General features: G+C 40.9%; 1 protein-coding gene across 3 annotated transcripts in view; it reads right to left on the bottom strand.

Moving 5' to 3' along the window:
• klhl29 (kelch like family member 29) overlaps window positions 1-12,656 on the bottom strand; it is a 134,561-nt gene that overhangs the window by 81,831 nt on the left and 40,074 nt on the right. For all 3 annotated transcript variants that reach the window (XM_084149510.1, XM_084149512.1, XM_084149511.1), the window contains one exon: window positions 1,189-1,327. In XM_084149510.1, coding sequence (XP_084005636.1) covers window positions 1,189-1,327 — 139 coding nt within the window. The remainder of the gene's footprint in view (window positions 1-1,188; window positions 1,328-12,656) is intronic.

Raw genomic sequence — 12,656 nt, 5'->3', positions numbered from 1 at the left:
ATGTGTGTTCTTCTGGCCTGTGTGTTGTGCTTGCTGGTGTGACTGACACACACAAAGCATTTCCTGGCTAGCTCACTAGATGGATGGCTCACCTCTATGTCTGATAAGCAGCGTGGCGTCCTCTGATCTCACAGGAGAGCCTGCATAGCTGCAGGGCAACTAGCAGGCACACTTTAGACTAGAGCTTCCTATTGTAATATACAGTCTCTCTCGCTACAGTTTCCATTGGTTCAGTCTGTCTGTCTGTTCTGTCTGTCTGTGAGCAGTGCACAGGAAAACAAACATGTCAAGGAGACGAGAAAACATTGGTTCCGGGGCTCTGTCTGAATCAAGTTGACAAGCACCTGCAAGGATCTGAAGACAGGGTGAGGATATTAGGAGAGGGCTTTGCCTCAGCGTGAAGAAAATAACACACCACTACTCTCTCACACACACTCTTCTCAAACACAACCAAGAAACACATACTAGCACCATATAGAACCAAAACAGCCCAGAGACGTGAAGGATCGAGTAATGAGGAAATACTTAAATCCAGTTCAAATGAATACATTAATGGAGAATGGCGTTAACCTGTGAAAGTAATGGTTGGGTAAAGCATAGCAGTGAGAGATGTGCCTCGGTCTGCTTTGTCCTTTGCTTGCAACTGAAGCTTCCCCATCTCTTCAATGAACTAACGGTAAACTCCCAACCATTTGCACATGAAAGGATGTTCTCTCTTCAAACGCTCCAGACAGACGCAGAAATAAGGTAGCTTAGAGATAAAACCCCTCCCTACTACATCCCATATGACACACTGTTGCTTTGGCATAATTACCACCCCAAAGAGCATAATGTGTTATTGTTTAGATGGGTTAAAGCCCCCTACAGTAGTCTCTAAAAGATCCCCCCAGTCATGGAACGTTTTCCCTGCTCATCAAACTGTAAATATGGTTAATTGTCTCTATGGGGAGGAAAAGGTAAAGACTTTAGATAGGGTAACCTTTTCCATTAAATGGTTTTAGTGATACATTCATTTGGAGCAGGAGAAGGAGAAGGAGGAAGGAGTGGGTGGCTGCTGGCCCTGTGATAGGAACCAAAGTCTTCACACACCTGCAACAGAGAAAGGGGGGATAGGGGGAAAAGCAACACAAATGCGCCCTACAAAAAGAACAGATTGGATCAACAGCTGGTGGGGAAGGGAAGGCAAACCTTTTCACCAGGTCCTTGAAATAAAGGCTGCAGGAAGCTAGAACATTTTGGTGGACTTCAAACTCTTTGCCTTCAACAATTATTTTCAGGTCTGTAAACTCTTTCGTTCTGCGTTGTTGGTTCAACTCCTTCAACATCTCTGTAGAATAAAGAAGAAACAAGACAATGCCATGTTCCGCTTTAGAATTAGAATTCTCACTATTTAATACAAATTAATAGAAATATATCATGGCAACAAAATAAGAAGTAGAGAGACAATAGAAATATGCAGATTATAAAAACATTACTGGCCACAGCTTTCATTATATTGCAGAGAAGAGAAAATACATACAGTTTCATAGTAAACATTTCAGTATTATAGGCAGGGAATGTGTGTATAATAGAAAAAGCAAGCTCAGCAGTTCTACAGTTGTGTACTGAGGCGTTAGTGGAGTGATTATTAGCAGAACAGACTAGATAGAAGGTATAAGAATATACAGCTGATAAAGGTTAGGGTTAATATGAAAGACAAAAACACTTGTTTGACTACTGTAGGATTTTGTAAATTCACATACTACTACGAATTCAACTAAAGGAACTGAACAAAAGTAATAACCAACTAAAAGAGTTGGGCTTTGAAAACAAGACACTTGAATTAATGCATTATTCAGCATTAGTCATATTTCTTTGTCATTTTACCAGCAGCATCCTACCCTGGGTACAAGTTAATCCATTGAACCTCGCTGAACTAAATATTGTCCAAGCCAGAAAAACTAAACATCTACACACTTGTCATCCTCTCGAAAAACATCTAATAAATATCACTGGGCAACACAAAGAAGCAATCTAGTAAATATATTCATGGAGCTAACCATGTTGAGCTGTATGGTGAAGTCAATGGGAGGACTAGGCCTGCTGTAGAGATGGAGTCAGAGGAGCTTGTTTCTTTATTGTTTTAATGAGGCACCATGAGGAGATACTGAGTGTCCCAGACAGCAGGGGAATAATGTCTTATATGTAACAGTGTATAGAGAGGGCAATCTATACTACTGTAATATGTATTCAACAGTACTGTACCTTTAATACTGTCCAGTAGGAAACCATCAACAGCACTGTAGCGCAGGCATCGAATTTCCCGGCAGCATCGACACCCCCCTTATGTGGCCATAATGCTCCCTAAAAAGATCCATGCCTTGCGGCCAAAGTGGCCGTTGTGCCCTTGGGCTGAATATAATAATGATAATGTCCTTCTCCCGGCTGCCAATCGCCCTACTCCGAAGCACCTCTCACATGGCTCTCTCAGATATCTCAATGCTTATTAGCCAATGCCAGTCATGTGATCAGGTCCTCCTCACAGGCATCGCAGCTCCGAAGTAGGCTACTAGTGATCGGCGATGCAACGGCGCGTGTCCTTCTTATCGAATTTCGAGGCGCATATTGAAGATGTTAGAACTGTCCAGCCAAAAAGATGAGTAACCAACAGCCAAAGCACTAGCCTTGGTCAATCTACTATCCCCATAGTACAAACATTGACATTCTATTGGTCAGCTTGTCATTTTGTGCGAGAAATAAATATTCCAAACTGACTCTGGGACAGTTGTGGGACGATAGATCCCAAATTAATACAACCACTATATGTCCAAAAAATATGTAATAGCAATGAGACTGATGCAGTAGGTCAGAATGTCTTGCTTAAAATGTTGATAAACTATTAGGCTATTTCTTCAAATTATAAGAGTAGCAATGTGCACACCGCAGTAGGCTATAAGCGTGAATGTTCCAAAATGCAATTAGGGGAAAACACCGTTCTTCACAGCACACTGCAAAAATATCCTTTGGAAATTTAGAAAGAGAATATCTAAAGATGAAACAACTAGCATGGGTTGACTAGGATTGTGTCTTTGGCTGCTGGTCAACGAAAGAAAGTTGAGAACATGAGAGAAAACTGGATTGAATGGCATATGAGGAAGTGTTTATAAAATAATCCCCTTAACATTCCTATGGTCGGAATACGGTAAGACATGCCTCATAAAATGACAAAAATATGTCCAGTTTTTAAACAATTATGGTTTATGTTTAAATCGTTTTAAAATGTTGACTGCCTCCGCTCAGATTGCAAGGTGGGTGATGTTGCGGTGTAGAACAGGCACTGGCCTTTCTCTCCTATCTGAACAAACAGCTCCTTGAGTATGACAGAATCAAGCCTTTAGACGTTAATATGAATTATCCTAAACTATATTTGTCAAACATGATTGGCGTTTAGCCTATATATGTAATTTTAAAAAGTCTCATTAAAGTTTGGCTACATTTTCTGGTACCTCCCTCCTGTCAGCATCCGTCTGGACATGAGACTAGCCAATAAGCACTTGACATGCAGGCAAATTATTTATGTACATTTACATAGACTTATGTTTTTTTTAACAGAATAGCTAGTGTTTGTTTAATGGCGGTGCTTTAGCAGATGGCCTTGGTGCCCTAGCAGATGCCCTTGTGCACTGGCAGATTGGGCACCTCTTGAAGGCCAAATGGCCTTGCCCCTAAAATCACGATATTCCAGGCCTGCTGTAGTGTAATAGTGTATAAGCGGGACCCTGGTCGGTCCAACTGTTACTGGCTAAAGACAAGTCTGCCTGGCAACATACAGTCATGGCCAAAATTGTTGGCACCCCTGAAATTTTTCCAGAAAATGAAGTATTTCTCACAGAAAAGTATTGAAATTACACATGTTTTGCTATGCACATGTTTATTTCCTTTGTGTGTATTGGAATAACACAAAAAAAACAGGAAAAAAGCAAATTTGACATAATTTCACACAAAACTCAAAAAATGGGCCGGACAAAATGATTGGCACCCTTAACTTAATATTTAGTTGCACACCCTTTGGAAAAAATAACTGAAATCAGTCGCTTCCTATAACCATCAATAAGCTTCTTACACCTCTCACCCGGAATTTTGGACCACTCTTCTTTTGCAAACTGCTCCAGGTCTCTCATATTGGATGGGTGCCTTTTCCCAACAGCAATTTTAAGATCTCTCCACAGGTGTTCAATGGGATTAAGATCTGGACTCATTGCTGGCCACTTCAGAACTCTCCAGCGCTTTGTTGCCATCCATTTCTGGGTGCTTTTTGAAGTATGTTTGGGGTCATTGTCCTGCTGGAAGACCCATGATCTCGGACGCAAACCCAGCTTTCTGACACTGGGCCCTACATTGCGACCCAAAATCCTTTGGTAATCCTCAGATTTCATGATGCCTTGCACACAGTCAAGGCACCCAGTGCCAGAGGCAGCAAAACAACCCCAAAACATCTTTGAACCTCCACCATATTTGACTGTAGGTACTGTGTTCTTTTCTTTGAAGGCTTCATTACATTTTCGGTAAACAGTAGAACGATGTGCTTTACCAAAAAGCTCTATCTTGGTCTCATCTGTCCATAAGACGTTCTCCCAGAAGGAATTTGGCTTACTCATGTACATTTTGGCAAACTGTAGTCTTGCTTTTTTATGTCTCTGTGTCAGCAGTGGGGTCCTCCTGGGTCTCCTGCCATAGCGTTTCATTTCATTCAAATTTCGACGTATAGTTCGCGCTGACACTGATGCACCCTGAGCCTGCAGGACAGCTTGAATTTCTTTGGAACTTGTTTGGGGCTGCTTATCCACCATCCGGACTATCCTGCGTTGCAACCTTTCATCAATTTTTCTCTTCCGTCCACGTCCAGGGAGATTAGCTACAGTGCCATGGGTTGCAAACTTCTTGATCATGTTGCGCACTGTGGACAAAGGAACATCTAGATCTCTGGAGATGGACTTGTAACCTTGAGATTGTTGATATTTTTCCACAATTTTGGTTCTCAAGTCCTCAGACAGTTCTCTTTTCCTCTTTCTGTTCTCCATGCTTAGTGTGGCACACACAGAAACACAATGCAAAGACTGAGTCAACTTCTCTCCTTTTTATCTGCTTTCAGGTGTGATTTTTAGATTGCCCACACCTGTTACTTGCCCCAGGTGAGTTTAAAGGAGCATCACATGCTTGGAACAAACTTATTTATCCACAATTTTGAAAGGGTGCCAATAACTTTGTCCGGCCCATTTTTTGAGTTTTGTGTGAAATTATGTCAAATTTGCTTTTTTCCTGTTTTTTTTTGTGTTATTCCAATACACACAAAGGAAATAAACATGTGCATAGCAAAACATGTGTAATTTCAATACTTTTCTGTGAGAAATACTTCATTTTCTGGAAAAATTTCAGGGGTGCCAACAATTTTGGCCATGACTGTATGTCAGATCTGAGATGGACACACCCTGGGAATAAGTGTTACAACTGTTACAGGGTCAGATATTTGTTTGTTAAGTTGTTCTTGTAAAAAAGTTCTTAGCGGCTAGGGCAATCTGATCCTAGATATGTGCTTAAGGGTAACTTCTACATCAAGCCACAAACTTCAGTTGACCGTATCAAGCTTTCAACAGAGCATTTCATACTTCTCCAAATCTCTGCACGGCTCAGGCAACGTCTCCTGCTACTGTACTATCTATCCACACTCGTTATTTGTCTCAAATGTGCAATAAAACAGGGGAGGTGTGTGTGTTCGTGCGGGTGTGCACGTTTTTAATTGCATGCGTGCGTGTGCATGCTGTCAACTGGTTTATGCACGATTGGATCAACTGTGACAAAGTAAAGCAGTTTAGTTTGTGTTATCATAGAACACTCAGTCAGTCTACCTACCGTACGCCCACCTCAGACTCAAACACCCAGGATTCAATTAACCTGCTCTGACATTAGCCCCACTGTTTGGTTGGAAATACTCCCTCATTTAGCTTTTTCTTTCTCTTGGCTGACACTAGCAGCTCACTGGCAAATTAACTCAGCAGACCAAATTATACAGTATTAAGCCGTATGACAAATAAGAGCAATTCAAGACGGAGCCGTTCGGTGGCTGCATGTGGAAACCCCTCTCTAAGCTGAGGATCCTTGTCAGATTCATCATATCAAGGAATTAACTGACTGAAATGGCCTGTTCCTGACCATTAACCACACTGAATGCAATGCTAGAATTGGAAGAAAGAAATGCATGAATAAATAGGCCTTTTGTTGGGCAAAAGACAGCATTGGCATCATTAGGGTGAAAAACTATATCAAATCAACTCTACATTACCCTCAGCCTCCTGTAATGAGTAGAGAGGAGTTGTAGTTATCAACTTCAACACCTCCTACAACAGACTGCAGACAGCCACTTGTGATAATCTCGACTCCTATCATAAACAAACACAACACTCTCTACAAAAAAGTAACAGCCTTGCCCTTCAACATTCTCCGCCCCTCTCCTACACTACACAGCGCTCCAGTGCTGCTTGGTGCCATTAGCAGTTGGACAGACATCTGATTACTGTGCTGCCTGCGCGGCATGGCGCACTGTGAATACATGGTAATTAGAGTTTGCATTGTCTGTCCCCAGCGACCAATATGGCTCTCACCTTTAATCTAGCACAGCGCACTGCATCCATTTACCCCACCACTCGGTCGAAAGGAATGAGAGAAAACGAATGAGAAAGAGAACTACGGTTGTCAGCAAACAATGGTACCCCCCCCCCCCCCCCCCGAGCGCAGGACAGACACACCTGATTGGCTAATGGAAAAGCTAATTATGGTGCATTTGTGTGGGTCGACCGTCACCCCGCGGGCCCCTAGAACAACCCATCATATCCAGGAGCATGAAATAGCACACCGCGTCTCCTTTAACCCATCTGTCGACAGGGAGCGTGGAGGAGGACAGTCAGACTCAATATGACCACGGAGGTCCATAAAGACCATCATACCATTTCACTACACTAGTGGAGAATGGGACAGGGAAGGTACTGGTGATGCTGTTGGGTTCTGCTGTTACCCACTGACCAAAGCACATTAGCATATGCACGTCTAGACGTTTTTCTAGACAAATACGTAGATACCGAATACAATGTTGAAAAGAAAGGAGAACACTCGTGCACTATTACACTAGTAGCAGAGGATTGTTCTATAAGGGTATTGGTACTACTGTTGAATTACACTGAACAGTCCAATGGATGGCCGCCATTTTGCAAGCTACAACCCAACTTTGCTATTTTGTGATTATTTTGTTGTTTATTTTTACCTTTTTATTTATTGTGTTTTTGTTCTACCTTAGGTTATGTTTAGTATTACATTGTTATTGATTACTGCATTGCTGGGTTTAGAGCAGGGGTGTCAAACGTACGGCCCGCGGGCCGGATCAGGCCCGCAAACGGGTTTAATCCAGCCCGCGAGATGATTAAAAAAAATAAAAAATTTAAAAAATATATTTTATTTTTATTTTGTCAAGTATAAAAATGCGCTGCAATTTTTCAATAAAATAAACTGCTGTTCCAATTGCGTCCACTGGATGGCGCAATACCAATTGTGTTAAGCAAGCAAACTGTTTATACCGGGGCAGAGCAAGTAGGTCAAGCACGTGCAGCCAATGAGCTACTTTGTTTTGCCCGCGATATTTATTACGGCTTCTACTTTTAACATTATGTGCTTTAGCACCCTCATTGCCCCAATATGTGGACGCAGAGTGCAGAGTGTTCCAAGAAAAATGGTCATCCTATTTAATCACGGAATTGAATGGGAAAGCTGTATGTTTGGTGTGTTCAGAGCATGTTGCAGTGCTGAAAGAATATAACCTTTGTCGCCACTATGTGAGTCTTCATGCCGACAAATATGACAACTTTCAAGGACAGCGGAGATGAGAGAAGGTGAATGAACTGTTGGCGGGTCTGAAGAAACAGCAGTCTGTGTTTACTCACAGCCGAGACATCAGTGACGCTGCAGTGAAAGCTAGCTACCTCATTGCTAATGAAATCGCAGTGGCTTCAAAACCATTTAGTGAGGGTGAATTTGTAAAAACATGCATGATGAAGGCAGCGGAGATTGTGTGCCCTGAAAAGCGGCAGGCTTTTGCAAATATCAGCCTGACAAGAAACACAGTTGCAGACAGGATTTCCGATCTTTCAGTGGATTTGGACAGCCAGTTGAAGCAAAAAGTAAAGTCATTTATTGCGTTTTCGGTTGCAATTGATGAAAGCACGGACATTACAGATGTTGCACAACTGGCCATTTTTTCATCCGCGGAGTTGATGACACATTGACCGTCACCGAGGAGTTAGTGGAGTTGGTGCCGATGACAGATACAACGACAGCAGCTGATATTTTTACCGCACTCGTCGGCGCGCTGGACAGGGTCGGAGTGGACTGGTCCCGCGCTGTCAGCCTGGCTACAGATGGTGCGCCCTCAATGATCGGGAAAAAAGCAGGCGTTGTGACAAAGTTCAGAGAGAAAGTGCAATCTGCAAATGGAGGATGTGATTTTTTGACTTTTCACTGTATTTTGCACCAGGAGGCTTTGTGTTGCAAGTCATTAAAGATGGATAACGTCATGAAGGTGGTCATCCAAACTGTTAATTTCATCCGATCCAGAAGCCTGAATCACCGTCAGTTTGACAGCCTTCTCAGAGAGAAAGACCACATCTATGGCCTGCCATACCACACTGAGGTAAGATGGTTAAGCCGAGGTGCTGTGCTGAGGCGTTTCTTTGATTTACGAGAAGAAATTGAACAGTTCATGGAAGAAAAAGGCAAACCAGTGTTAGAATTTCATTCCGCAGAATGGATGCCGGACCTTGCATTTATGGTGGATGTTACAGAGCACCTGAATAACTTGAACAAACAGCTGCAAGGGCGCAACAAAGTTGTCACGCAGTATTATGACAGCATACGTTCTTTCAAGTTGAAGCTGTCATTGTGGGAGACTCAACTTGCCGGTGGTGATGCAGCTCACTTCCCCTGTCTGAAAAATGTGTGCGCGACCCAACATGTGGCAGACATGAAGTGGTTCAAAGATAAAATAACGGGACTGTTACGGGAGTTTGAGCAACGCTTTCAGATTTATGTTTTTATGTTGATGTGCTTTTGTTTTTAATTGATTTTATTTTATTTGTATATTTAACCTATTCTTGACTCTGTGGTTCTTGCACTTGTTTGGGGAACAGGATTTCATTCTTTTTATCTACATTTCTGCCTGAGAAATGACACCCTGATATAGTTCTGTGATCTGTGAAACAGTTCTGTGAATCACTGAGGCATTGTGTGTTTGTGTGTTCTTTGTCCTCAGAACTTTCAAATAACTTGGTGTTTTATGATTAATAGTGATGTTGTGCTTTTGGACACTGTCCTCAGGCTCCAGCTTTATGTTTATATGTTTTTATGTTGATGTGCTATTGTTTTTAATTGATTTTATTTGTATATTTAACCTATTCTTGACTCTGTGGTTCTTGCACTTGTTTGGGGAACAGGATTTCATTATTTTTATCTACATTTCTGCCTGAGAAATGACACCCTGATATAGTTCTGTGATCTGTGAAACAGTTCTGTGAATCACTGAGGCATTGTGTGTTTGTGTGTTCTTTCTTTCGAATTTTCAAATAAACTTGACGTGTTTTATGATTAATAGTGATGTTGTGCTTGTACTATTTTGGACACATTGTCCTCAAGCTCCAGCTTTATGTTGTATGTTGATCGTATTAAAACAAAGAAAACAATCTGAAGCTGTTGTTTTTAAGTTATATATACCATGATTTTTCCGGTCCGGCCCACTTGGGAATAGATTTTCCTCCATGTGGCCCCTGAGCTAAAATGAGTTTGACACCCCTGGTTTAGAGCTTGCAAGAAAGGCATTTCACTGTACTTCTGCACGTGACATTAAAACTTAACTTGAAAGGACAAGATCCACACTCTTCAGATCAGGGAAGGGCAACTTTGATGGGGGTGGGGGCCACAAAACATCTGAACTCATCATGAAGGGCTGCAGTTGCTCGCGGGTCTGCGTACCCACATCCATCCAGTTTTAACTCAAGTTTGCTGCAATTCTCCGCATTTTGCCATGGAGTGGAGAGAATATTTTGCAATTTTCTAACTAATTTAATGCAATTCTACACATAGGTGCCATAGGGTGTAGAGAAATGTTTTAAATATGATATTTACATGAGACTAACAAAATCAATGGAGGCCCCCCCCGGCCAGTAATTTGACCATGATAAAAAGTTTAGATAAGATGTCCGCTAAACTAATTTAGCAATCTAAAACATTTTAGCTGACATGGGCTAATTGACTGACTATCAGTGACTGACATAACAGAAAAACTGCTGATGCACACCAAATTTCGAAATAGTATTCTACTATTCTAACTTGTAACAGTAAATTGAGACTGACTGACTTCCCCCAACCGCCACCCCACAAACAATAAAATAGTCCGGGGGCCTTCAAAAGGGGGGCCACGAGTTACCCGTCCCTGCTTTAGACCATTCTGGAGTTCTCGACCACAGTGGGTGTTTATGAGCCTTGTGGAACACTGAAATATCCCACATTATAACTGAGAGCTACATGAGAACATGTAAATAGTGTGCCAGTTCTACTGCTCACCCTAGTAACCCTACAATAGCATTGCCTCAGGTACAATCAGCCAATGACATGTGCCCATTACCCTTCACAGTAGCCAATCAGAGTGCTCCGTTTTGTGTACTGTAGATAGCTGTAAACAAAGGCATCATTATACATCGTTCTATGATTGGCTACTGGGAAGAGATGGCAGAGCCTGCCGTTGGCTGCCAAAACTTGGAGCCATTTTATGGTTGTATCTTTTGGTTGTATGGGTCTCTGAAAGTCTGCCATTTTGTATGGAGATTTGATGTACTTTCTACATCCGGAGCGAAAACATTTAAGTCACGGTGTGTAATGCACATATTAATGGAACTCACAATAACTGAATCATTGGGGAACCAAAACAAAAAAACTTTACATAGAGTCAATCAAATGTACAGTAGGGGTGACCGGGCCACTGACATTTTTACCCGTCCACCAACGATGTGCAGCAGCAGCACCCACCTGGGTGAAGCACAGCAGCCATTTTGTTCCAGAACGCTCACCACACATCGGTTATCATGACCAAAGCCAAACCTTCCCGTAATACTGGTATCTCCTTTCGTTACAAAAACAATTCTAAAAGGTTTAGGGGAAAATAATAAAGGAAAATATATTAGTAAACATATATATTTAAAATAATAATATACAAAAAATATATATGGGGGATTGGAAATGATGCAGACAATGACATTGATAGAAGCCACAATCTATCTGCAATATTAAAGCTGATCTACCCCCTAATGAAAAAAAACGATCCTAAGTGTTTACTACAGACTGAGGTTATTGAACCTTGGACAGTTAACAAGGTTTGAGTTAATTAGCTAGAACACTCAAGTCTACTCTATGACCTGCATCCCTGTCTCTAATTCATGTATTAACTATAGTCACTCCTCACATAACAATTAGCAATTATCATATGCATCTAGGAAGCAACTATGTGACCAAAACAACAACCAAATAGCCCTGCCTGGAATAAAATAAAATAAATTAAAGTTATTGATGCCCATTAAATAAATGATCTACAAACACTGCAACAAAGTATATCTAAAAAGTAATTATGTAGTGTACACATTAATATGGTAAGTTACCAGCAGGTTGTTTTAAATAATGAAAATATTGAAAAATACTTTTGCATCTCCCAAGAGCATATATTTTACATCACGTATCTATCTTGCTCAAGTAACCTAATGCATTCAAGTGTTGCTCTAGTAATATTGACGTGCATAGTCTGACCTTTTGGTTCCAGACTTCACACTACTTACAATCCTCGTCCACCACTCTACCCTGGACGACGCTGGGCCAATTCTGCGCCGGCTACGACAGAGCCTGGATTCGAACCAGGATCTCTAGTGGCACAGCTAACACTGCAATGCAGTGACTTAGACCACTTGAATGCTGTTCTATCTGAAGAGACCATGGCTCACTCAGCATCTCCGTCTTGTCTATGGACGGTGGTAGTAAATGTTATTGACATGACACTAGTTTTCTTAGAGTTTTTTTTTTAGAAGTATTTAATTACTAGAAAATATTAAATGACATAAATTAGATCCAAAATAGAGAACTATGGAAACAAAATAAGTTACTGCTAAATTAACTTCAATGCTGATGTTAGTTTACCGTTAATGGATCTCTATGTTTGTTACATTCCATATTCAAAATGAGTATTCACAACTGTATTTTCTCCCTTTCAAAAAAAAATCATTTTTGCCAGAATTGAAAATATATTTAATAAATCCAATATTAATTGTTTTACTATATAGACTAATGGCATAATGTCAAAGTCCAATACATCACAAATAAATATAACGGATGGTCAATAAGTTCAATTTAAAATGGCAATTTTAATAATGTATTTAATTTAATTTGTATTAATTTAACTCTCCAAAGGGCATAAAGGTGCACCTTTATGTAAAGATATATATAATAATTTGCTATATTAATTTGTGTTTCCTGCAAACAAAACAAATCTAAAAATATGTACCATATCTGTATAATGGATTAATTAATAAATTGGGCAA

Source organism: Coregonus lavaretus (genome assembly GCF_964263955.1).
Source record: "Coregonus lavaretus genome assembly, chromosome: 31".
NCBI classification, from domain to species: domain Eukaryota; kingdom Metazoa; phylum Chordata; class Actinopteri; order Salmoniformes; family Salmonidae; genus Coregonus; species Coregonus lavaretus.
Note: the sequence above shows the minus strand (reverse complement) of the source record. Positions and strands in the feature narration are given on the sequence as shown.